At 46.0% G+C, this 27,360-nt stretch overlaps 1 protein-coding gene across 9 annotated transcripts in view; it reads left to right on the forward strand.

Annotated features, from left to right (window-relative positions):
- The window catches only part of DOCK10 (dedicator of cytokinesis 10), a 1,740,483-nt gene that overhangs the window by 1,552,468 nt on the left and 160,655 nt on the right, over positions 1 to 27,360 (forward strand). For all 9 annotated transcript variants that reach the window (XM_086943899.1, XM_086943900.1, XM_086943901.1 and 6 more), the window contains one exon: positions 8,736 to 8,849. In XM_086943899.1, the coding sequence (XP_086800025.1) occupies positions 8,736 to 8,849 (114 nt within the window). The remainder of the gene's footprint in view (positions 1 to 8,735; positions 8,850 to 27,360) is intronic.

Consider the following 27,360-nt stretch of genomic DNA (forward strand, 5'->3'; position numbering starts at 1 on the left):
CATAAAAATCTGGCATGAAGTTAGTTCTCTTACTCTGAGTCAAAATGCTGTTTAGGAGAAATAAGTGCTAGTCCCAAAAAATGAGTACCAGTGGTCCCAACCTGCAACCACCGGGCCAAATTAAGCACTGCCTAGGAGAATTAATAGTGGTTAACAATTCTCCATCGAGCTTTAGCTGCTGTTAATTGCCTGTTCCATAATTATGGACCTGAACCGAAGGTGCACAATGAGGCGAAGATAAACAAAAAGTTTTTTTGTGCCCAATAGCATGTGATAATAAAGACTATTCGTACCCCTCCTTTAACCTCTTCTCACACAAGCCGACAAATAGACAAATTGTCCCATTGCTCTTTACTCCTTCTTTAGTCTCTCACTGAAATTAGAATGTCGAAAAAAACCTATAAATAGTAAAAACATTCTGTGCATTTTGAGTTGCTGAGCAAATGACAGCACTGATAGGTAAATGGCTGGTTTCATAAGAATCTTTTCTAATATGTACCATCACATTTACCCACAGACAGAGAATGGGTAAAATTCTTTGACACATCAGACCCCTTTTCTAGTGAGTCAGTATTGATTGTAAGTGAATTGCCAAACACCCCACGCTTTAAATATTCAGCGCAAGAAGTAGTGACAGGTATATGTGAAAAGAATGTTGTCACCAAGCATCTGAGATAGCGGTGAAAAAATGATATCTGACGTTTGGTAAACATGGAACGCAGTGTCACTTGGAATGCTGCTGAAAAAGTTTCCTACCAAGGTCAATAAAGATTGGAGTGATATTGTTTGTTTTTGCAGTAATTCAGCTATGTATGTGAAAAAGTTGTGTGATGGTCTGTCAAAATCGATACCTGAGCTGAAGTGCTTCCGTGTAAGAGATCCTTGTAACTTGCTAGATAGTGTGTTGAAAGCATGTTTACAATCTTCAGAGTTAATGAAGAATGCTATTGACTTTGTAGACCATCCTGGTGCAGTAAAGATTTATTTGGACCTCTTATACCCTGTGCACACGCTATCTATACACATGCAAGATTACATTTAAATTCCATAAAGACCAGAAAAGCACTGTTTCTGTTTTTTTTAATGACGCGAAAAAGTGTAACGACTGATAACCACTGTTTTTTAAGGTATTAAAAAAACTGAAAAAAAAACACCAGAATTTACCAAAAATAGAAACTGAAAACAGGAAAGAAAGCCTATACATGATTTATAGAGTTCTGTAAAGGAAAGAAGAGAGAACAAAAGGTCTATATCAACAACTGTGCTAATCATACACATCAGTATCCGTGCTCCAACAGTATACCTATCGGCAGAAAAAGGGGAGACCAGTACTACCCCTAAAAGTAGCATAACAAGATTTAGGCCATAGATTGCTGTGTGTCTTTGGTGGTAAATCGTCTGTCTAGTTACCGCATCCCCTTTTACCCACCTGCCATGCAGAGTATTCAGAACTACAACCACAGTCAGGTACCATTTGTACCACTCAGTATGCCATTAAACGATTCATGGTGCACCTCATGTCTTTCAGGACATCACCTTCTGGCAAAGACCAGTGACAATCTATAAAGCTGTAGACAGTTTGAGAGTTTATAATCCCCACTAGGGGCCTCAAAAAAAGACAGCAGGATTTTATTTTTATTTATTTTTATTTATTTTATATTCTTATAAAGCGCCAGACTAGACTCCCGAAGGGGTATCTCTGCGCTATTGCTGTACCACGAGATTGTGCTAGTTACGAGAGCATGACTAATATAGGGTGCAGAAACTGAAAAGTAATTTATTTATCTGGATACAGGTACGTCTTTAAATTCTTCCGGATTAAGCTGGACCACCCTTCCCCCAATTTCAGCATTGTCTTCAAATAGTGCTATCCATTGTGGCTTGATCACTCAGCATGTCCAGACCATGTGATGAAAGTCTGCTTATCCTTTTTGGCATCTGGTGAATCAATCTGCTGCACCTTGAAGTATCCTAGCTATCCTTGCTGAGGATAAATATATATAGTGGATAATTATATATACGAAGATATTATCTAGTGAAAATAATTAATCTGTCAGTTTCATCATGCACTCATATGTACTAATGACAGCAATGGGTAGCATTTTGTGAAATTAAGGAGGTAGGTCCTGGGACATAGGTTCAGCTGGACCGTGTGATTCTTTTTGAGAAACAAGATGCCAGCCCTACACTTCGTTCTTTTAAAGCTCGTAAATTCAAGCAACAAATCAGTCCTGTTTCTGGATTTGTTCGGTACAGTTTATTTATACCCTTTACTTTTTCATTTGTTTGTTAAAGATTTTTTTGCATGAGAAAAACAACACGTAACATATTACACATGTACATAAATTATAACATTATACATAGAAAAAACATTTCATTCAATACATAATACATTACATATACATTGCACATCTATTTTTGAGCAAATATTTGATCTTTGCGTGGAATTTCGCATATATCATTTAAAGGATAAAGTCACGTTCAAAAGGAGATGAAATTTGACTAAATATATTAATCCTTGTTGTAATTAGTCCACCAATAATTTCTCCTTTTTTGCCGACGCGTTTCGAACTCGTTATCTCAGTCTGCGAGTTCTCATCAGGGCTTTATCACTTTTGTTATCTGCAAATTATATGCAAAGGAAAACATGAGTGCTAGGTTGGTTCATGTGTCCTCCCATTAATATTACATTATACTGTTTGATTACAAGTGGTATACCTTTAGCCTATTTTGTAGCAGGTATCCAGGGTTCACTCTGTATCTCTATCTTGATTGCACTTTCTGAAAAATAGCAGTATTCGAGATTTAGTGATTGCTCAAATACATGGCTGGTGGCCTGACTCTCTCAGCACTTGTTTGTCCTACCTTTAATTCTTGGATGTATCTGGCTTGTCTTTGCCGGAATGTCGATTTTCTTAGTTTTTTTCTTTTGTTCTTTTGTTTTAAGCAAAGGCACCGGAGGTGCACTTGCCTGCGTCTATCTCAGTTTTGTGAATGCCCACGCATTGCCTGTTGATCTGCACGAGAAAATGTTCATATCACAATGCATGCCTATAGAATGATCAGGCGCCCTGCCCATAGAGGTGAAAATGTACCTGTGTTATTAGTTAGGGGCGCGGCGTGCTCTCACAAACTCTTCGATATGGTGCCGGTTTTCCTATGAGACACAAATCATTCGTGTCAACAGTCATACTTTTAAATCAATGGAACATCAATGGAACGCCGCCAGCCGGAATCAACACATACCTGTGTTCTTTTTTTCGGCGTGGCGTGCTCTGCGCTGAATCCCTTTTGTTCGTGATTTCACCATTCGAGGCCTAATCGCGATCCTGTCAGAAAAGATGCGATTAGTGAACGGTTACTAATCCCTTTCTCCACCTTAGCGGTTAGCGTGTTCTGAGCACCTACCCGGTTTTGGCTTGTTCAGCACTGCTACTTTCAGTCCGCTTGGCTCTTAGTTAGTGCGCCATGTTGGAAACCGTGATATTTACCTGCATCACGTGCTTCCTGGAATGCTGGGATATGTAGTCCCACAAAATGAAGCTCTGCTGAAATAGGTTTTGAGGTAATGGCTTGATATCTTGTGTACAGCGGTATACAACCTTGGCGATCTCAGTTATGTTTTTATAATCTGGAAATTTCGGACATGGTATTTAAGCCAGTCTGAATCCTGTTGAATCGCAGTATTAGGTATGCCGCTTTTCTCAGTAAAACATCATCCACATCTCTGGTATTTTTTGTTGGAGTCATTGTGTACAGAACCGTCCATTTGAAATCGGTTTCTTCATGGCCTCTTTCCATAAAATGTTGGACCATTGGGGCATTCATCACTTCATTATTTTGAGTCTTTGTTGAAGCATGGGATCATTCCTCACCAAGTCTGGAGGTTGCTGATCCTTTTTGGAGCCGACGTTTCCGCATGAGGATTCGGAAGTAGGGCTGGGGCAGAGTCATTTGGGCCTGGAGGCTTCACTGCTGAGACGTCTTCGGCTTCCAGTCTTCTTAGGTAATCAATACTGAAACCCTGGATTCAGCGATACCCCTAAATACTGTATTTAGGTTGCATTTTATGGGACTTGAGGTAGTAGCCAATGGGCTACTGACCTTAGGGTGACTTCACCCTTAATGTATTCACCCCATGTGCTGGAGTCGGCAAAATCCCTGACATGATTGGAGGGTGCCTGCCATCTGCAAGATGGCGGGCACTGAAAAGTGGGCTTCACCTCGCCCCCCCACCTGAGGGGGTTGGATCGGCAGATGTGGGCACACCTTCTAGGAAGTCCTGATTTGTCCTGCCTGTCTTCCTGCCAAAAAAAAGGGTGAGACCAGAAGGGGGCCTGCTCCTGATAGTAGGAGAGGCTGGGAGTTGCATTACAAAGGTGGCAAGGCCTTTGAAGCTTCCCTGCCACAGATGGCTCTTTCTGACCTGGAGGAGGCCTCTTTTCACGAAAGGCTTTGTGTCTGGGCCCTGGGAGCAAACAATCCTACCCCAGGGGACCAGAAACCTGTCTTGTGGTGGCAGGCTGGTGTTCACCAGTCAGAAACCCACCAACGGTTGGTTTGGTTCAGGGGCCCCCTCTAGACGGAACCCCTGAGTGCATGGAATAGTAACTCTGACACTGGAATCAGTGCAGGTTTATTAATCTGAGATGTTTGATACCAAACATCCCAGGATTCAGTAAAGCCATTCTGGTGCTAAGAAACTAGTAATGACCATATACGCAGGATGACTTTACTGGGTATTTATAATATCTAAGAATTGCCTTAGATATTATAGGACCCTGTCTGCTCATGCAGATATGTCATCACATGAGGTACAGAGCACCCTACCTTAAGGGTGACACACCTAGGCCTCATGCAGTGCTGGGCAGGCATGGCACACAGGGATATGTGTCATGCTTATCTTCACTTTTAGCTGCACCACAACATGCAGGCTGCAATGGCAGTGGTGCATGTTTGTGATGAGATGTCTCTGAAGGTGGTATAATATGTGCTGCAGCCCTCAGAGACCTTTCTCTGGCTACCATGCCCTTGGTGCCATAGGTACCCTCTACAAGGGACTCACAAGTAGGTCATGGTTGCCTCAGTTGGGGAAAAAATGGTACAAATTAGGGAAAGAACATAGGCCCCAGGAATCTGATTGGCAGGGACCCAGTGTACACTTAGTCAAATTACATTAGGGATCTGGCAAATAGTTAGGGGGCTATCATGCAGAAAGGGCACTTTCCTACAGCTAGGAATTTTACAACTATTATGCCAGGACCAACTTTGGCCCATTGGTGGGCTCCATCATACAATGAAAGAACTCAGTATACCTGCAGTTGTTATAATTGTATCTGAGACAGCATTTCACCTTGCTTGGAAATAACTGTGCCAATGATGCATGCAATATGACAGGCATTACGTCAGTGATCAAAGGTGAGCATTATCATGCCATTTATGCAAAAAGTATGTCAGCAATTATAAATACTATGCCAGTATTTTACAAAAAAACAAGTTAAGTGCTTTGGCGCACAGTTGTCAGAGTGGTGCATCAAGAGCACCCCCACCCCCAACATCACTAAATCCCAGACTATATCATCATCATAAAAGGTGTGCACAAAGTAGTTCATTTACTTCCATTTCAACATATAATTCATAATTAAATACATATTACTTTCAATAAAAAGAAAATAAACATGATGCATGTTTAGTATTTGCTACGTATCCTAAGGACAGTTAAAACATAGTTTAAATCTAATACCAGTGTTATCTAGGGATAATAAATAAGCCAGAGCTGTCTCATGATTCCCGATTTTCTCTGCTAATAGTAATGGCCGAGAGAATTGCATTCTCTGAGGAGTATAAAATGCTCAAAACATATTAAAGTGCATCGTGCTGAGCCATCACAGGGGCAAAGTGAGAGTGAAGAAAACCACGTACCTTGGGTGGGAAATAGTGCCAGAAAGTGTCCTGCTCAGACTGTATGAATACAGATTCTCTCCTTGTTCAAGGAGCAGTTCCAGTATTAAATGGAGGAAAATGAGCAATGCTATGATGCATAATTGTGAGCATCCCACCCCCCACTTGTAAAGCACTACCTATACTGCCTTCACTCTATGCTTCTTCTGCTTGTACCTGTAAATCAACTTTTCTAACCTTATTTCACCAGTACTTCATTTTTAATATTACAAGCACATTTTGAGAGTTTTACACATTTCCTTCCAAACCAATCTCCCTGCTTCCTGTCCCAGCCAAATGCCACAAAAGTTAGTTACTTCTCAACTCGTGAACTACCTGGAAACGTTTAAGCTTTTAAACCCCCTCCAATTTGGTTTTAGTCTATGGTATTCTACTGGACCTGCCCTTCCGTTGATGTGGGATAATGGAAATAACTCTGTCCTAATTCATCTCGATTTATCGGCAGCATTCAACTCTGTATCCCACAATTCTCTACTACAGAGCCTCGCCGACATCGGGATCCGGGGCTCTCCTTGGGCATAGTTTCAATATTTTTTAAAGGACAGGAAACAGGTGGTGACCATGGGCTCTTTCAGGTTAAGAGAAAAATGCACTAACGTATGGGGTCCCTCAGGGTTCTTCCCTGAGTCCCACCCTGTTCAAGGTTTACATGTTCCCATAGATTGCTCTTTCTCAATTGATTTGGTATGTCCACTGTGTCATTTGCTGATGACATCCAATTGATCCTGTCCTTAAACAGGAACTCCTCTAGCTCAGAACTAAACTTTAAAAACTGTCTCTCACACGTCATCAAATGAATGAACTGTAATCATTTGAAGTGCCTTACAAAGAAAACGGGAATCATCCGTTTTTAAAATAATAATCAATGTTCTGCCTCGATTGGTGGCCTAATGGACTTAGAAAGCCCCTTTCTCCCAGTGATGTTGCTAGGAATTTGGAGGTCAACTTTGTTAAAGACTTATCTTACCACCGCCAAGTTGCTGTAGCCTCGGAGCCTGTTTTTCAGTGAATAGATTAAAAAACATTGACATTCTTCCTTTGATGCCAAGAGAGACTGTATCGCATGGGATGTATGATAGTACAACGCGATCATTTTGATCGTGATACTTTACATAGCGGATTTTACAACGCAAGTCGTTACAACGACTTGCGTTGGAGGGCGCGGATTGATTATTATTATAATTTTCTATTCTAACACTAGTCCACATAACAGTAGGGAAGGTATTGGAATAGAAAATTACAATATTCCTTAACCAACAGCGCCATCCAGCGCAAGTCGTAGTAACGACTTGCGTTGTAATGGCAGCGTGGTAAAGGTTGTGCGGTGTAAACACCGTGTTGTAAACGGCGTTTCCCATCTCATGCATTGATCACCTCCTGTTTTGATTATTGTAATAGTCTCTAACTAGGCATCTCTAAACATTTGATTGAAACTCCAAGCTGACCAAAATGCTGCAGTCTAGTCTGACATGTATTTAAAATTCCTAGTCGGAGTTCCACCTCAATGTGGCTAAGGGAACTCCACTGGCTCCTGGTGGAGAAGCGGATTTTCTTTAAACCACTCACCATAGTCATTAGCGTGCTCCATCAAACTGGTCTGAAATTTCTCTCAGACCATTTCAGTCCATATGTCCCTTACAGAGCTCATAAAATCTGCCAACACCAAACTTTTACAGATCCCCAATTTTAGGTAGAAGAGCAAAGAAGGTAGATCTTCTTCTTTTCTAGGCACAGAGGCCTGAAATCAGCTTTCTCTATTTTGACACAAGATGAAAACAACAATTCCTATAAAAAGCTTTTTAAGACATGACGTTCTCCGAGTCCTAATGTGTTTGATTCCCCCAATGAGACTTGAATGGTACTTGAAGTTTTGCGGATTTAGCGCCCAGATGCCCCTTTGGGGGTTATTATTGCGCTTTATAAATTACCATTTCATTAATTTATTCATTCTGTTTATTTCCATCTAAACTTTTAATCTCTGCTCCTAGACCATATTATTTAAAGTTTTGTCATTCAGACTGAATTATGCCCCCATGATTACAAATGTGAGTTGCAGTTCTTAACTGTTCTGTCCAGGTTCACATTTTCATGCCACTTCTCCATTATTTGCAAGATATTTCCAATCCTTGAATTTTCAATGTGAACGATTGACTTTTCTATGGATGAAACAAAGGCCCTCACTACAAAGTGAGAATAATCACTGTGTCAACCCTGACCAAGGAAATACTAATATCACGGGGAGAGATCTTCCCCCTGATGGGGTTATTATCTGCAGATTTTGAGTTCTCCAGGTCACGGTGGGTGATAACAGAGTGTTAGTGCATGCTTTCCCCATTTATGAGTTGTAAATTTGGGCATATTAGGATTTTTCCCTGCACAAATTTCGCCAGGTTGTTTTGCAAGAGAGAATACCAGCCAAGCAAGTCTATATTTGCACTCAGCTTTTAATCCTGATTCATGTGCAAATGCTCATTTGCTCCTAAATTATTATTGTCCCCCTATCTCGTGAGAGTGAGATTAACATTGTTAAGATATCTGAAGCTAGATTACTTTTTCTTATTTTGTGTAATAAATATAATTAGTTGTAACTCACTAGCCATTTTGAGAAAATATAAACGACTGACAGTACTGAGAAGATATGTTTGTTTAAATGCATATTTTAACCAAAATGTTTATTAAAGAATTCACATTTTCAGCTTGCCAGCCAATTAAAAAGCCAGTCTGTGAGGTATGAAAAATGTCACAAAGTACTTCCTCTGTCTTTTTGTTCCCAGAGATTGTCTGAACTTTACTATGACATACATCGGTCATATTCAAAAGTTGCTGAAGTTGTGAATTCTGAAAAACGTTTATTTGGACGGTACTACAGAGTGGCCTTCTACGGACAGGTAAATAATGAGAAGCAACGGCAAGTGTCACAGTGTAACGGTATATTGAAAGCTTTGATGATTGAATAGGGCTGTTGGCTCTGAATTTCCTAAAAAATGCAATTACTTAAGATGAATACATGGTCGATGTAATGTCAGCTGTGGTGATGGTAAGCTGCTGAATCAACAGCCACCTCGATGGGTCCCTTGATTTTAAACGATGCTGCTAGTAAACTTATTTAGAGTTTGGCTGACAGGGTACTCCGTCAAAATTCTGGGGGATATCCAGTCCGCCATATTACAAGGGCAATATTGGCATTGGCAAATAAAGCAGATGGGGCAGCCAATCACGTTTTGACATTGTATAATGTATGTCAAACTCTTAATAAGGACCCAAGTCATATTTCTTTCAGAAGTCTAACATTTTGGAAGGCCCAAGGCTGGTGACGTTGAACGTCATGGTGCCCTCATACACAAGTGGAGTTTTCCAGATCCAAGCATAGATAGGACATCCCAGTCAAGGTGTTTCCTTACCATTGTAAAATGCATAGCATAAGCTACTCTTGAATAAACTGAGGAAACACTTGTAAGCTGTGACCGTGCACTAATGTGGCCGGCCAGCGTTAATGGGAAACATCCTTTACACCGCGGATGTTTCAACGCAGTGCTGTTACGACGCGTCCTTTACAACGCAAGTCGTAACCACGACTTGCGCTGGAGGGCGCTACAGGATTAAGAATAGTATATTTACTATTCCAACACCTTCCCTAGTGTCCACGGGGACTGGTGTTTGAATAGTAAATTATACTATTCTCGATCCGCGCCCCCAACGCAAGTCGTTGTCACGACTTGCGTTGTAAAAGACGTGTTGTAACAGCACGCGTTGTGACGGTACGCGTCGTAAAGTCATACATCCAGTGTTAATGTGTGGCCAGTCTCCTTTTTTGCTTCAAACTACATGGTGCACAAAACATGCCTGCCCTATGCAGCACCTACAGATTGTGCACACCATGAGCTGCTTAGAGGTTGTCTTGTAAAGCTGAAGCCCCACTGCTTTACTCTGCAATGGACACCATAGTGTACCTAAACAAACATATTGTAATTCCTATATTAGAAGGTTACTGTTCTATGGATTAACATTGCACGTAGATTCAAAATATGAGTATTTTTGTGTTTTGTCTAAAAGAAAAAGTTGCTCTCTAGCATGTAATTTGCAAACTGTAGTCTACCAGGCAACTGTTTTACCACTGAACACTATTGTGTGGCCTGTGAAATTCAGCTTCACACATCTAAATTTCATGGGTACAGGAACACTGGACTTGATTTTACCAGCGGAAATCCAGCCAGTAAGATCATGTTAGTGAATGTGATTTAGTGCAGTCTGGCTCAACTCTCAGGCCCCTGTTGGACCCTGTATAAGGGTATAGGAGAAGGATGAAATAAGCCCCCTACCAAGTGATACACCCCAAACCACACTTTTCTTCCGTGCTCCGCATATAACCCTTCAGACATTTACCAGTGGTTCAGATCATGTTGTAAATATCTGTGTTAAACCCTAGGAGTAGAGCATTCATTGTGAAATCCCAGCCGGTAAATACATTTACTGGGGTTCAAATCATAATTACATGTTACTTCCATAGGCCACCAGCGCGTACCAGTATTTATGAGTGAGAGGTTTCCACCTCACTAGAACCGTGCAACTTGTTTTGAGGCCTAAACAGTTAAACCAGAGCTTAAAAGACAACTTTAAGGATATCTTTGGTGCACAGAACTAAGTGGTGGTCAAACATTCTGCATGTGATCTTCCACCAGTGCTGAAACTGAGGGCATATGAGAACAACACCACACAAACAACGGAATTAGCTGATCTTGGGCTCTGGGATATATTGAGTTAGCAGCAGTAGATTAGGATAACAGTGGCAGCTCCCTGGGTATTGGACAATTGAGCCCATTCACACTGCTCCCTCTTTCACTCCCTCAGATCAATTGTTCAAGTGATGAGTGACCCTAGGCAAAGTTATAGGCTAACAAGTCATAGTAAACATTACCTTGAAGTGCCAGGTATCCCACAGTGCCCAATTGTACAGTTTTCAAAGAGTGAGTGAAATCACACACGGCCTGATTATGAGTTTGGCGGTTAATTCTGACCCGTGCGTAAACCCCCTGTATAAATCAACTCAACTTCCATTACATTTCGGCAGGTCAAACCTGGTGACATTTATTGGGGGGAAACCATAAAGTATAAACCATATCATGTGGATTTTAAGTTGTTAAACACCAAATCTGCAATGAATTCATCAACAACTCGTAATAGGTATTCGCTATTGATCATGTGCAATATATACCATTTACACTTATAATCAGGCCCTAAGACTCATTCAGCTATAAATCAGGCAAGATATTTTTTTATCTCCCTTGTATGTATTTTTTGCAGGTAATAGCATCAGAGGAAATTTGTTAATAGTTGTAAGTTCTTTGAAAATCTATCATTATTAATATTATTATTATGGAAGTTTGTAAAGCGCCTGGTTGCGCGCACCGGCGTGTCCCCGCGCTAGGTGAGAGAGTATGAGGTGGCCAGACAGGGAAGGTTACACAAGTGCTGACCGGAACAGGTGAGTTTTGAGAGCTCTGCGGAACTTGGCCTAAGAAGGTTCTAGACGCAGCTCCAGCGGAAGCCTGTTCCAGCTCTTGGCTGCAAGGAGCCTGAAAGATCTGCCCCCCATACGAGCTTTGTTAATTTTGGGGACAGCTACCAGGCCGGGGCCAGAGGATCTAAGCATCCGCTCAGGTCTATAAGGAGTGATAAGGCTGTGCAGGGGATCGGGCGCCCTGCCCCCGATGATGCGATGACACATGCATAACGCTTTAAAAGTGATCCTTTCCCTAACAGGGAGCCAGTGGAGGGCCTTCAGAGCCGCTTTGGAGGCTGTTCTTCTCGGAAGCCTCAGCACCAGATTGTAGCATTCTGTAGCACCTGGAGGCAATTAAGGCTTCTAACCATGATCCCCAGATAGAGGAGGTTGGAGTAGTCTAGTCGCGATGTCACAAGGGCATGCATCAGAGTCTGCCTGGCACCAACGGGGAGCAGGTCCAGAATCTTCCGCAGACTCTTGAGTATTCCAAAGCACATCCGACCACTCGATCAATCTGGGGAATAAATGATAGGTCAGAGTCAAACATCACCCCAAGGTTTTTGGCCTGCCGACAGGGCACTGGAGTGGTGCCTAGGCATACCGGCCACCATGCCGAGGACCACACATCAGGACCACCCCCCACCACAAGCACCTCAGTTTTGGTCCCATTCAGCTTCAGGCAGTTGTTAGACATCCAGGATGCAAGCTCCTGCATGCAAGCACTGAAGCTGGATGCCGCAACATCGGGTGCCCGTGACAGCGAGATGACCAGTGTTCTCCCTGTCTAACCTGAAAGCCCCTATCGGACATAAAAGATTAGATCCACCTCAGCGCTGACCCTGTGACTCCACCCTTGTTCAGACACTGTAGCAAGGTGAAATGTGCTACAGTGTCGAAAGCTGCACTTAGGTCAAGTAGAATGAGGGCCATCGTCTGCCCCTCATCTACCCCTTGCCTGATGGTCTCAGTGGCCATAAGCAGCGCTGACTCAGTGGAGTGACATGAGCGAAAGCCAAACTGAGTTGGATGGAGCAGATTGGCCTTCTCCACATATGCAATCAGCTGAAGATTGGCCACCTTTTCTGCCACTTTGGCCAGGTAGGGGAGGAGTGAAATAGGACGAAGATTATCCAACCTGTCCCAACTTAGATTAGGCTTTTTTTGAAGCGGAAGAACTGCGTTCGATTTAAATGATAGATCTAAAACATCCCTAATATAAATCTCAAGGATCTCGATACTCCCGGAAAGTAATTTCAGCGAAGCCGGATCGCGAGGGGATCCTGACTTGATGGAGCAGCATATCTGCCGTATGCCGTCAGGGGGTGGGGTGAGAAAGTTCTCCAGCCTATTGACACCCACATCCTCTAGTACACTCTCTCTAAACTCCGATCCCCTTCTCTTTCCTCCTGAAAAAGTGGAGTAGATGGTAGCCACCTTTTCAGAGAAAAATGCAGCGATGCGCTTACATGATTCCTCTGAGACACTAGACGGGTCAGTAGATGAGCCACAGAGAGAGATTTCTTTATAAATCTTAAATAACTCCTTCGTGGAATTTTTAGCTTCCCCTATTCTGCCTGAAAAATAGGTTGTTTTGGCACGCCTGATTAAGCTATGATAGTCTCTCCGTTTATCTTTATACCTCTGTTTTGCTTGATCAAGATAGGCCACCCTCCACAGCCTTTCGAGTTGTTTACACTCCGCCTTGGCTTGGCGGAGCTCATCGCTGAACCAGGGTGCGGATTTCTGGGGTCTACTACAGGGATTCTTATGACAAAGGGGAGCTATGTCATCCAAAGCATCACTAATGCGACCTTCCAATCTATCGGATGCGGTATCAGCATCCTGACCTCCCGGTCTGCCACCTTTAATCAGCGCAGTATCGAACTTGGCTTGAGAAAAAGCAGCCCATTTACGACTCGAGTATTTAGGATTAGTTTGCTTTTGGATGTTAACAGCAGGGACATTTATTACAAAAGGCACTAAGAAGTGATCGGACCAGGGAATTGGTAAGGGGGTCTTAACTTCAATTTCATCCCAGTTGGCAAAGATAGGGTCCAGTAGGTGGCCCTTTTGATGGGTAGGGGCCTGGGATCTAATATGTAGTTGGAGAGAGTGTAGTTCCTGGCAAAGGTCAGTGGCTCCTTTGTTCAGTGGGTCATCCAAATGGATGTGAAGGTGACCGAACAGCAAAAACTTATCCCTACGCAGGACTGCTTCCGTTATACCTTCAATCAGGCTGGTAGTAAAGCGAGTAAATGGGCCTGGAGAGCGGTAGACCAGGAAGCCCTTCACCGTATTGCCTGCATTGACTTTAATAGAAAAGGCTCCTGTCTCACTGTCAGCAATGGTGAGCGGTTCGAGTTGACAGCATAGTGACAACTTAGATACTATCGCTATCCCACCACCTCTACTCAAGCCATGTCTCGGTGAGGAATAGAAGGTCGAGTTTCGTGTCAGTGAGCAGATTGTATATGTCTAGATTGTGCTTCCGCATAGATCTGGTATTCAGTAGCCCACATATAAGCCTAATGTCCTTACCTTTCTGCGTAACTCTAGTGTGCCAGTTAAACTGACATTCTTTGCAGCTGTTATCTTCTTCCGCCTTTAGATTATGGAGACAGGCTTTAGCAAATATGGGACAAAGGGCACGGAATTGTTGCGCGCTCCACCGTATTACTGCCCCACTTCGTCCAGGGGTCGTGGCCCCTCTCCCCGGCCAGCCGCGGACGGGCACAGACGGGCTTACCTTTGGCGCGCCTTCGGCGCGCTGTCAGCGCGCCCGCTGCGCGGTCGAGTCACCATCTCCTGATGTAGGGAGTCGAGGAAGTGACGCAACAAGGGGGAGGAGTCGCGTCCCTCCGTTCAAGCGGCACAAAATCGCCGTGACGGACCTGGGACCGAATCAGGTGGGTACCAAGTGCAGACCAAAGTGTTTTACATCAGCACACAAATTCACCCCCCATTAGTTGTTTTAAAAATTGAAATAGCACCGGAGCGGTACACAGATAAAAAGATAGTTACGCTAGACGGTTTTTCAGTCAACCGCACTAGCGCCAGACTCTCATTAAAAAAGCACCACTCGCTGTCAGCGCCGGCTCACACTGCTCACACCAGAGCGCGATTGTAACAGGCACCTATGTAGGCAGCAAGGGGGAGGAGTCGCGTCCCTCCGTTCAAGTGGCACAAAATCGCCGTGACGGACCAGGGACCAAATCAGGTGGGTACCAAGTGCAGACCAAAGTGTTTTACATCAGCACACAAATTCACCCCCCATTAGTTGTTTTAAAAAATGAAATAGCACCGGAGCGGTACACAGATAAAAAGATAGTTACGCTAGACGGTTTTTCAACCGCACTAGCGCCAGACTCTCATTAAAAAAGCACCACTCGCTGTCAGCGCCGGCTCACACTGCTCACACCCCACTTTTAAGTACAAAAGGTGGCTTGCCAAGAGGAAGGCAGTGATTTGGTTATCTTGGGAATGCAAATGATCCATTTTGTTTGTCAGTGTAAATTGCTAAATGCTGTGCATCACCTCAAAGACTTATAGACTCCCTGTATAAATTATGACCCACTCACTAAAATTGTGGAAAGGGAATTTGATATGGTCTTTGCACCAGTAATGACCAAAGTGTTAAATCTGTTTGCAAAGACTAGACAAGTCTATTGAAGCTAAAATCAGTGTCTTTGTCTACTCTTTAAAGTCCACAAATTAGAATCCAAAACGTTTAAGAACTATTGCAGATGTGCCCTGTACATCTATAATCCTCGAAACAGTCTGGCTTCCCCACTCTAGGTATTTTTTGATAAACAGCAGCTGCATGACACCAAGCACGGCCTGTTCCTACACAGCAGGCATCTGAAGAAGACAAGTTAGTGATAGATTCCTTACCTTATATCCCCAGGCGTCAGACTGGATCCGGAAAGTTTTGCATAGCAGTACCCCTGCATGCCAGTAGGTAGCGTCCTGCGGCTCTGCGTCCGTCACTTGCGTCGTCAGCGCCGAGATGAAGTCGTGGAGAGTACTTAGGTGCCACCTATACATGCTGACGTCAGTTCTTTCTATTTCCGCGCCAGCAAGCACAGATCCGGATTGAGCACATACCTTAGTCACTTTGACTACTATTTGAGACTTTTTGTCTCCCCCTTTTTTCTCCTGGTGCATGTAGGGATGCCTGGCTTTAAGTCCTGTGGGGCCTGCCGCCGTAATATGTTGGTGGCGGACAACCACGATGTTTGCCTCTACTGCCTGAAGACTGATCACGACTCCCGGGACTGCTGGGACTGTCGAGCCATGGCCCCGAAGACCTTGAGGGAGTGGCACCGGAAATTGCTGGAGGTCCGGTATTCCTCTCACCGCTGCTCCGGGTCTATGGGCTGTTCCCGGGACCGCTTGCGGGACCGGAGCCGTCGCTCCTCGGGCTCCAAGTCTTCGCCTTCGGATTCTGGTAAGCGACGTCATAAAAAGAAGTCAAAGAAGCATGTTCGCTCTCCAACATCCCCCTGTGGCTCCTCAGAGGCGGACAAGGGGGACAGGGGCTCTGCTCCTGCGGCTCCTCTGGAGCCTGGGAGTCCCGCAGTCTACCCACCCTACCCGGGTCCATCGGTGACTCCCGAACAGGTGCAAGAGTTTCTTGCTGCCATGGACTGCATTTTTAGGGCTTGGGCTCCTACCAGCACGCCTTCGGGCCCCGCGGTCCCTTGTCCAGATCCTGTCGGCCGGTGGCTTTGTCAGCAGATCCAGCCTCGACACCACAGGATCCTACGCCGTTGGCTCCGGCCCTGGCACCGCCCTCGGCTCCACCCTTGGCGCAGCACTGGGTGCCGTTCATTCTGCCCTTGCCCAGGTTCAAGGACCATTTTGTTCTGAACTGGGATCTGAATTGGGAGGCGGCGGCAGTCCGGCCCCGGACGGCGCCGCTTCCGTCGCTGTTTGTCCCTTCTCCAGCTCCGGCACTGCCGCCGCGACCAGCCCCTCCTGTGCCAGAGGCGGAGGAGGACTGGGAAGGATCCGAGGACCCCCTTGCCCAGCAGTGTGACTCCGAGCAGGATTGGGTGGACGACCTGGAAGACACTGGCGACCTCGATGTCTCTTCTGACCCGGGGCTTGCCTCTCCCCCACCTACGATGGAGAAGGGAGCTTCCTACACGATGGTGCTCCGTCAGACTGCTGAGGCCTTCAACCTCGACCTCCCCACAGTGGCCCTCAAAACCAAACTCCTCACCGAGGTGCTCCAGACGGCGTCTACTTCATCAGAGCCGTTGCTTCCCTTCAATGATGCCCTTACCGATGTTCTCTTGGGCACTTGGTCGCGGCCGGCCATGGGGGCTATAAGAACGTCACCAGACGCTACCGCCCGGCTACTGATCACCCATCCCACGCCTGAGAGTCTGATCATCCAGGCCTCAAAGTCGCAGAGTGCCTTTCCCACGGCTCCGCTGGATAAGGACTACAAGAAACTAGAACAGTTTGGTAAGCGGTTGTTCTCTTCGGCCAGCTTGGGGCTGCGGTCAGTGAACACCCCCTGCTTGTTGGGCCGCTACTCTCACGCAGTGTGGGATACCGTTGCTCAGGTGTTGCCTCAGTGTTCTGAGGAAGTCCAGGGTGTCCTTTCTCAGGCGATTTCTGAAGACAAGGATGTGGCTAAGTTCGCCATTCGGTGTGGTTTGGACACCGCCGACTCGTTGGGCAGGGCAATTTCCACTACAGTGGCTTTGCAACGCCACGCCTGGTTACGTTCGACTGGATTCTCGCTCAATGTCCAGAGCTCGCTCATGGATATGCCCTTCAATGGCACCCGCCTGTTGTGCGATAAGGCCGACAATGCTTTGGAGAGTTTTAAGGACTCGCGGGCCACGGCCAAGTCCTTGGATCTTTCTGCTAAGAACCTGGCCACTTCTGGTTTGCGTTCCTTTCGTGGCCAGGGCAGAGGCACCCAGGCACATTCCTCCAACAAGCCTGTGCAGAGCCAGCCTCAGTGTGGCCATGGTCGCGGCTTCTGCAGGGGCGGATCAGTGAATCAGCTTGCGGGTCAGTCCACCTCCACCCCGCTGCTCCTAACTCCAAACCTTCCTAGTCCGGGCTTTGTGGAGCACCCCACGCCGGTGGGTGGCAGGATCCGCCCCCCCCCCACTAGCGCGACATTACGTCAGACAAGTGGGTGCTGCAGATAATCCACAATATTCCCTTCCCTTTCAGTCCTTCCCTCCATGCCACCGCCTGTCGGGGGATCATTTGGTTCTTCTCCAACAAGAAGTCACAGCCCTCTTGGCCAACGGGGCCATCAAGTGCATTCCCGTGCAGGAAGTAGGGAGTGGTTGTTATTCCCACTACTTTCTGGTCCCCAAGAAGGACAAGGGGGGCTTGCGTCCCATCTTCGACCTCCGGGACATCAGTCGCTTCCTCCGGAAGGAGAAGTTCAAAATGCTGACTCTGGCTCAGGTCCTGGCTGTCCTGGACCCTGGAGACGGGATGGTAGCGTTGGATTTGCAGGACGCTTATTTTCACATCCCCGTCCTGCCGGCCCACCTGCGCTACCTGCGGTTCATGTTAGGCCAGGAGCATTTTCAGTTTGCTGTGCTCCCCTTCGGCCTTACCAGCGGCCCTCGGGTATTCACAAAAGTGATGGCGGTGGTCGCAGCTCATCTGCGCAGGTCAGGGGTGTCAGTCTTCTCCTACCTCGACGACTGGTTGTTGAAGGCGGGCTCGCCCCAAACAGTCGTCAGCCACCTTCAGACTATGGCCGACCTCCTGTACATGCCGAACTCGCACCTGAGTCCCTCTCAGAAGCTCCCCTTCATCGGAAAGGTACTGGATTTGATGCTGTTTCGGGTTTAATCTCCCGAGCAGCGAGTCCGGGATATTCAGGCTAGGATTTCGATCTTTCAGCCTCTTTACCGGGTTTCATGATGACCCTCTGGCTCCTGGGCCTGATGGCCTCCTGCATCCTGCTGGTAACACCTGCCACAAGGCATATGCGGGCTCTGCAGTGGGACCTGAAGTTCCATTGGGTCAGCATCAGGGCAACCTGTCCAATCATGCCCAGATCTCGGAGAGCACTGCACAACAATTGCAGTGGTGGCTCACGAATCGCGATTGGGTCCATGGTAGATCCCTCTCCCTTCCCCAACTGGAGCACACAGTGGTGACGGATGCGTTCAATGTGGTATTGCAACAAACAGGGCGGGTAGGGTCCTGGACCCTATGCCAGGAGGCTCTATGCCTATGGACATGGCTGGAACATAAAGGCAATCCCTTGGTGGTTCAACACCTGGCAGGTTCCCTGAACTCCAGGGTGGACGAACTCAGCCGCCGGTGCTTGATGGATCACAAATGGCGTCTGATCTCCAACGTGGCGCAAGGTCTCTTTCAGCAGTGGGGGGAGCTTTAGTTAGATCTATTCGCCACTGAGGAGAACGCACACTGTTATCAGTTCTGCGCATTGGAATTTCCAAGGCGTCACTCGCTCGGCGACGCTTATCGTCGCGAGTGGAGCTGCGGTCTGTTGTACGCCTTACCGCCTATACCACTTCTGCCCAGAGTGCTGAAGAAGATCAGGCGAGACCGGGCCCAAGTCATCCTTGTGGCTCGGGACTGGGCATGAAGATACTGGTATTCCGAGCTACTCAGCATGTCAGTCGGTCCCCTGATTCGTCTGCCTCTTCAGGAGGACCTACTGTCGCAGCAGCAGGGAACGGTCCTCCACCCAAACCTGTCCAGTCTCCACCTCCATGCGTGGAGATTGAGCGGCGACAGTTGAGGCCATTTGACTTGCCTCCTGAAGTCTGTGATGTGATTCTGGCAGCCAGGCATCCCTCCACAAAAACGGTATACGCCTGCAGGTGGAACAAATTTGTGGCATGGTGCACAGCAAAGGCTGTGGATCCACTCTCTGCCTGATCAGCCTTCTCTCTTCACGTACCCTGTTGTAAATAGATTCTTGAAAGGCATCACAACATGTTCCCTCCTGTTCCCTTTGTGATTCCTCAGTGGGACTTGAACCTTGTACTGACTTTTCTGATGTGCGCTCCCTTTGAGACACTTCATTACTGTCCTCTTCGTCTTCTGACTCTTAAGACTGCATTCCTGGTTGCCATCACCTCTGCCAGGAGAGTGAGTGACCTCCAAGCTCTATCTTCTAAACCTCCTTTCCTCTCTGTCCATCCGGACAAGGTTGTTCTGAGGACTCGTCCTTCGTTCCTGCCCAAGGTAGTCACTGCCTTTCACATCGGGCAGTCCATCACCTTACCCACCTTCTATCCGCCTCCGCATCCTTCAAAGGAGGAAGAGAGGCTCCACCGTCTGGACCCAAAACGTGCTCTCTCCTTCTATCTAGATCGCACACGCCAGTTCTGGGTGGATGACCAGCTCTTTGTTGGTTACGTGTGTGCTAAGAAGGGACGGACAGTGCACAAGCGGACCATCTCTCGGTGGGTTGTCTTGTGCATCAAGGTTTGCTACTCTTTGGCGTAAAAGGAGCCTCCTGTTGGGCTGCGCGCCCATTTGACTCGGGACACGGCAGCTACTACTGCCCTGGGTTGGGGATTCCCCTTGCAGGACATCTGCCAGGCAGCTACGTGGGCCTCGCTGCACACGTTTGCTAGACATTACTGCCTGGACAGGCAAGTCCGGAGAGATGTCTAAGTACTCTGACATCATCCTGGCAATCACGACGCCGACGACGGATGCGGAGTCGCAGACGACGCCTAGCGACGTGCAGGGGTACTGCTGACGAAAACTTTCCGGATCCAGTCTGATGCCTGGGGATATTCTAAGGTAAGGAATCTAACATTAACTACTGTTTCTTAAAGATATATCGTTACCAAAGGTAAGTAACTTGTGCGTCGTGTACAGAACTAAAGTCAGCGTGCATGGGTGGCGCCTAAGTACTCTCCGTGACGTCATCTCGGCGCTCACGACGCCAGCGACGGACGCGGAGCCTCAGGACTCTACCTACTGACACAAAGGGGTACTGCTAAGCAAAACCTTCCGGATACAGTCTGATGCCTGGGGATATTCTAAGGTAAGGAATCTATCACTAACTAATGTCTCTTACAGATATATCGTTACACAAGTAGTAACTTGAGCTTCAGACCCTGCATTGGTTGCCATAATAACATTTTGGTGATTACAGTTGTGAGGTATCTCTTCATCCCTATTCAATGGTGAACTTGGACTACTCCCTTATGCTGCACTGCTAGACCATTACTGTCATATACCTGCACCCGTTGAAGGTGGTTTCAGTATTTCCCATGGACCAGTAACAATGTGTGTTACGGGAAGACATTCTGACAACATCTGTGCTAGTACTATAATTGAGTTCCACTTCATCTCTGGGTCACAGGCCCATGAACTAGGTTCATCTCAGTAACAGAGATACTTCATTCTTTGGCAAAGTGGATGAACCCTAGAAGGTTAAAACTAAATCTAAGACAACGGTCTTTCTGTTGAAACCACAAATGCTTTTGAAAATGCTCTTCTACTCCCCTCTTTTTCACTATATTTTTAGGAAATTAAATTCACTAATAGAAGCAAAGCAAAATAATCAGAAGTTTTCTGGATGATGGCTTGAGCCCAAAACCCAAGACTGGAGTGTTGTGCAGGGCAGCCTGGCCAGCTTAAGTGGCTTCCCTTTCTCCAGTGGAAAAGTGCAAAGTGCCAGCAAGAGTTTTGATTATTGTACATTTTACAGTACAATTTCACTTTATTTGGAATTGCCCTTGCCAACAAGAATTAAAATCTCCATGGGTCCATGGGGATTTTGGAAAGGAGGAAACGTGATCCACTGTCACATTCTCTAGAGTCCAAGTTGCACTTTAAGTGTTTCTAAACAGAAGCCTTTTTACTGATAAGCAAAATCCACTTGTAAAAGTATGCTCATCCTTATAGATTAAACAGGCATGTACTGCTGGATATCCTACATTCTTGTTTTGAGCAGTGAGAGGATTTGTGGTCAAGAGGGCCACCACTCTGAAATGAGCAGCATGCACAATGTTTAAAAGTGTGTTCTTCAGACAATCTCTCTCATAATAGTAATTTTAGCTTGTTTGAAGTCCTTTGATCACTGTGGCCTATGTTGCAGCCAGATGGTTTATTCATAGCACCTCATGTGATGTGGTATGTGATGTGAACCTTGTGTTGCAAAGATTATATTAACTATATAGTAACACAATGGTTCAACTGAAGAAGAGCACTTTTTACAATGGAAAATTGAGGCCCTTCATTTTAGGCACTCTACTATTTCTTTATGTCTTTTAAATACTTCCACAACTCATATCAACAATGCAGAGATAGACAATAATTTGCCACTATTAACTACCGCTAGACCGCATGAGCCCCATTTTACTTTAAAGAACACGCTGTCTACTTGAGACCGAGTGGGGTATGAGTGTTTCTTTAAATGAGTGCTAAGCCTGGAATTTCTGATGATTAATAACTCTTCAGGGAAATATTTACCAGATCCAGGGAGAGAACAAGAAAATCCAAACCAACCCCTTGCACTTTAACTGTTGATAGGATGATTGCATGAACCTTGTCTGAGGTCCATTTGGCTACTATTCATTACTGTCAGTAAGTAAGTAATATATTTATTTTGTATATGATTAATTAAAATCTTTACAAAAATATAAAACGCCATATAACAGTACAAATTATTTAAAATGCCATATAACAATACAAATTATTTAAAATACAGCAGTTACTATTGTCAATTCGAGGTTGTTATTAAGTCCCAATGAGTCTTTCAAGTGTGCTTGAATCTTTCCTTCATTAAATCAAAGAACTTCACAACCTGGCAATTCAGTTTAATATCGCTGGAGGAAAAACAAAGTTTAACTGCCTGCCTACAGGTCCGAACGGCATGTGATCTAAAAAAAGGTAGCAACAGCTTGAGCCTCAGGTCCATTAGTCTCGGGCAAATACATATCACATGGATGATGTCCTCCTTGCCAGATTTACACAGGCGGCATAGGGCCGAGGTGTGAGTTCTCTCCCATGGCGGCAGGTGCGGTAATATCGGGATAGCTCCAAGGCGCAATTTCAGGAACTTTTCTTTGATTTTTATTTTCATCCCGATATTAAGATATGCTTGTGGCCGTATTTTGTCGTAATCTCCCACCGTTATCCAGCCATGCGCCCTGTTGGCAAGGTCTTTCTTATCTTCTATTGCCGAGATTATTCGGGCAGATTTTTTTGCCAACTTTTTGAACGACTGGTGGTCTATGGCAGTTTCCCAAATATCGGATAAGCCTAGCACATCAAGAGATCCAAATAGGTAGTCCCTAGGCAGTGAAGTGCGACATCTGAGTAGCTCTTCCCAGACGCTGACATTTAAGGAGTCAGGGTCTGCGTCGCGGATCTTGCGCCAGTTAGTTACATATGCACTCCGTCTTTCTAGTGTTTGTTTGACCACCCCAAATTCTAAACGAATTTGGGCCGGAGACGCGTATTTGGGAAGGTTGAAGATGGCCCTGTAACAATTGGCTATGAGTGTATCTAACAATGCAGCATCCTTCCCATGCAGCGATTCGCTCCCATAGGTGAGCGTTGGTTGAAGTTTCGCTCGGAGGATTTCAAGGAAGGGTTTCATGGTGAGGTCAGGGAGTTTAGTCTTTAGTGATTTCAGTGCGAGGTGGGACATTATTGCCTTCCCTCGGATGGACTGGAGCTGAGGCCTAGACGTGTTCTTAGAATCCAGCACGACGCCAAGGTATTTGTATGTGGCTACGCGTTCGAGCTTTACTCCGTTCAGGTACCAACAAGGGATCCTTTTCTTCCTGTAGTTTACCGTCATGACCTTAGATTTATTGAGGTTTATTTCTAGGGCATTCTTTACCGAGAAGGCATGGGTACAATTCAAAAGATGCTGAAGGCCTATTGGCGACCGGCTTATCAGCACTAAATCATCCGCATATAACAAACTAGGGAGGGTGGCTTTTCCTAGCTTGGGCGCATGATTACGGCATTTGTCAAGTTCTTCCGGTAAGTCAGAAATAAACAGATTGAATAGAATTGGCGCCAATAGGCACCCCTGCTTTAGTCCTTTAGTTGTCATAATCTGCTTCGAGAGGTGCTGGCCAGTTCCAAGTTTAATTTTAACCCAGGTGTTAGAGTGAAGCAGTATTAGGACATCTAGGAGATGTTTCGGAATGCCCCAAGTGGATAGTTTTTTCCAAAGTTTGTTTCGGTCCACATGGTCGAAGGCCGCCGTATAATCAATAAATGAAAGGAAAAGCGGTAGCTTGGTGGTTTTTGCTTCGCCCATCAGTAGGGACAGGGCCATGATGTTGGTTGTTGTCCCTTGGCCTTTACGGAAACCTGTTTGGTTGGAAGGGATAATGGCTTTTTCGGACGCCCACGCCGATAGTTCTTCCAGAATGAGACCACTGAAGTATTTTGCTTCTATGTCAAGCAAAGCAATGAGACGGTAGCTATTCGGATTACTCTTGCTCCCATGTTTATATATCGGGCTAATGACGGACCCATGCCAGGAGTCCGGAAGGGATAAAGTAAGTCTGGCCTCGTTAAAGACCGGACACAAGGATGCACTCCAAAAGGCTACGTCAGATTTGTACAACATCGGGGGGATTCCATTTGGTCCCGGGGCCCCATTCGGTCGTCCCTTGGTAATTCGACGCCCGATGTCTACTGGGGTGTATCCCGTGAGCCCTGTCTCCATGTCCTTTATGGGTCTTCCTTCCCCTTCTAAAGATTCTGATTGTGGTAAGGTCATACCCTCAAACTCCCCCAGTCCACACATGCTTATCCCGCTTTGATTGCTGGGGTTACCATCACGGCCAAGCTTTATGATTTCCATGCAGGGAGCATTTGTTGTCGTATCTCCTATATTATCATTATTAAAGTGTGACAATAAGTATTTGGTCCATACTTCCTCTGCTATGTGCGAATTTTGCCCCAGATGGTCCGGGTTCTGGATCCTTTTCACCATTTGCCAGAACCTAGAACTGTCAACATGTATGTTGTCAGAACCCCATTCAGAGGGTCACAAGGCATGCAGAGGTTACTGGTCCAACTGTGAGGTTAATGTCCAGAAGCCTGACCCACTATGCATTCTGAGCAACTGGGCCAAAAAAAACATTTAGGACTTGACTCTCAGGGTTAGCGCGGTCCAAGTGGTCCAAGGCCCCATTAAGGAGGAGTGGAGCAGGCAGCAATAAAACATAGTTCAACCAAATACTCACTTTTATGAAAAAGGAGAAGTATTTTATTTCTATCACTACTAACACAAAGGAAAAATAAAACATTCATAAACAACTACACAGTCCCCTTGAGCTTAAGGCTCTAATTGTTTAGGTTGTTCCCTGTCCCACTCCCTTCTTGATTCTAGCGATAATTGGTTATTCCTCATTCACTATTAGTAACATCCAGGGTAAGCCCTACTATAAGTATGAGTCTCTAGAATTCACTCCGACGCTGTTTCAAAAGTGCTCCATTGCATGCAAGTTCCCCTGGGGACGACAGGCCAAAAATCAGTCTTACCTGCATCTGAAGAATGGAAGGTACTGGAGTTCCTTAAGTGCGTCCCCTCCCCAGGTGCTGATTCAGGTGAGTTCATTGCACGTGGCTCAGGAGTGCTGCACTCGGTGGCCGTCAAGCTCCTCACACGCGGTTTGTGCTCCTGCAGCAACCGGAGGTTCCATATGACTCCTCCTTGCAGAGTAAGTCATTTGGTCTCTCCCACGGTGGGGGAAAGATGGTGAAAAGTTCCGGTGCTGATCCCTTTTCTTGGGGGTTCCAGTGGTGACCTCACTCCTCCAACTACGCTCTTGGTCAGGACACATTTCTTGCTAGTCTTGGTGAACGACTTCTGGCATACAGGGTCACTGCATCCCTGCAGTACATGGACCCTATTGGCTCAGCAGATGCCTGCACTGCACCCCATATTGGCAAACAAGGTTGCAGGCTCTTCACTGTACACAGGCTCCATGTAAATCGGCACAGTGTAGATTAGAGTTCACGTCGCGGTAGCCCCTTCTGGCATACAGGGTTGGCGACGCCTCACCCCACACAGCGATAACCATAGCTCACTGCACAGCGGCGCTCCTCTGGCATTCTGAGGTCACCAGCATTGTCCTGCACATGAGCAGTGATACAATCAGTGCAGCTGCTCTTTTCCCACACCTTTGAAAGCAAGTCCACTCAACTGGGTTCCCCACTGGCACTCGCTCCCTCCAACACTCTCCTATTCCTCACAGGGCACACCGGTATTGGCAAGCAGACAGGCACAGGTGCTCCACGCTTCAGGGGAGGCGGTTTAGGGTTCTCTGGGTGATGTCCCCTCCACCAGTAGGGAGACGAGCAAGCCTTGGCACACAGTCCTAGTCACAGTTTTACAGAGCTTCTTTTCCTCACATAGTCTGGCTAGCTGCTTGGCAGTCGACTGTTGAACCCTGACAATGTTTGGGGTTTCAAGGATTCCTTCTTGAAGTCCATTTCCAGACATCTAATGTGTTATTTAGGGTCTGCATATTTGATGTTTATGCTGTGGGTCTTCCCTGACTTCCTCTTGAGAGCAGTCTGTCACAGCAGAAGTGGCCAGCCCCTTCCTTGAGACCTCTTTCTGAATCAAAAAGCCCCCTTTGAAGTGTTTGAGGGAAGTCTGGCTCTCCCCTCTCTAGTGTGTACCATCTGGTTACAGGAATGCATCAATACACAATTCAGTCTGGGGGGATTGCTCTACCTCCTCTCACCATGTGTCACCATGCAGCCCTGGGTCTCCCAAAAAGACAGCTGGGCCCTCCATGTATTGTACCATTTACAGGCAGACATATACCCCACACATGCATGTAACTCTCACACACTGAGCAGTACTTTATCCTCCATGTATTGTACCACTCACAGGCACATATATACCCAGCACATGCATTTAACCAGCATGCACTGCACAGCACTACATCCTTCATGCATAGTACCACTCACTGGCACACATATACAGAGCACATACATTTAACATTCACATACTGCACAGCACTATATCCTTTATCTATGTTACCACTCACAGGCACACATAAACCCAGTACATACAGTTAACCTGCACTCACTGTACAATACTGAATTATCCCTGTACTGTATCCTTCTTAGGTACACATACACCCAGTACAAATACACCATTCATGTGCTGTGCTGCCGTTCACAACAACTCAATGTAGGCCATGGGGTGAGTTAAGCAACCAGCAGCAGAACTTTAAATGAGTGAGCTCGTACACTTCACTCCAGTGAAACAGTTTGAAAAACATGTGTTCACTCCTAATCACTACATGGTATGCTGCCACCACTGCACTTGCGCTGCTTAATTTAACTCTTGTGTAAGGCAGTAGCCGCTCACCAATATGAGGGTAGCGCTTCATGCACACCTCCCAGTCCAACAAGACCCAATCTGTGAGAAAGGCACATGTCATGGTGCACACGTGTGGCCCATGTTTGCCTATGACAACAAAAATCAGCATTAGGGACCCAGACATCAGTACAATTGGGGCACTCAGAGCAGGGGTGCACTCTGTTACCATGTAGACGACTTGTCCATCCTTTGGAAGGACCAGATCTCAATGGTATTTTATGGAATCCATCTTTCACCATTGGTCATGTAACTGTTATGCAGGAATTCTCTGCATACCTGTTAGATAAAAAATGTGCTTATGGTCTAATCAAAAGTGTTGCACTGCAACACTTACACCCAACTTAAAGTAGCCAGCCATATCACTATCTGGTATGGGACATACACTGGCCTTCAAAACAATCACACAATAATACCCCTTTACTAGCAAACCGTATGCTGTTTTTATTCAAGGTAGTGGGATTGCCATCTCCTCTCTTTCCTACTCAGGTGAATTGTGAAAACTGCTGCTACCAAGAGGGATACAATTAGTCATCATGGTCTC

This window comes from Lissotriton vulgaris, chromosome 11 (assembly GCF_964263255.1).
Source record: "Lissotriton vulgaris chromosome 11, aLisVul1.2, whole genome shotgun sequence".
NCBI lineage: Eukaryota > Metazoa > Chordata > Amphibia > Caudata > Salamandridae > Lissotriton > Lissotriton vulgaris.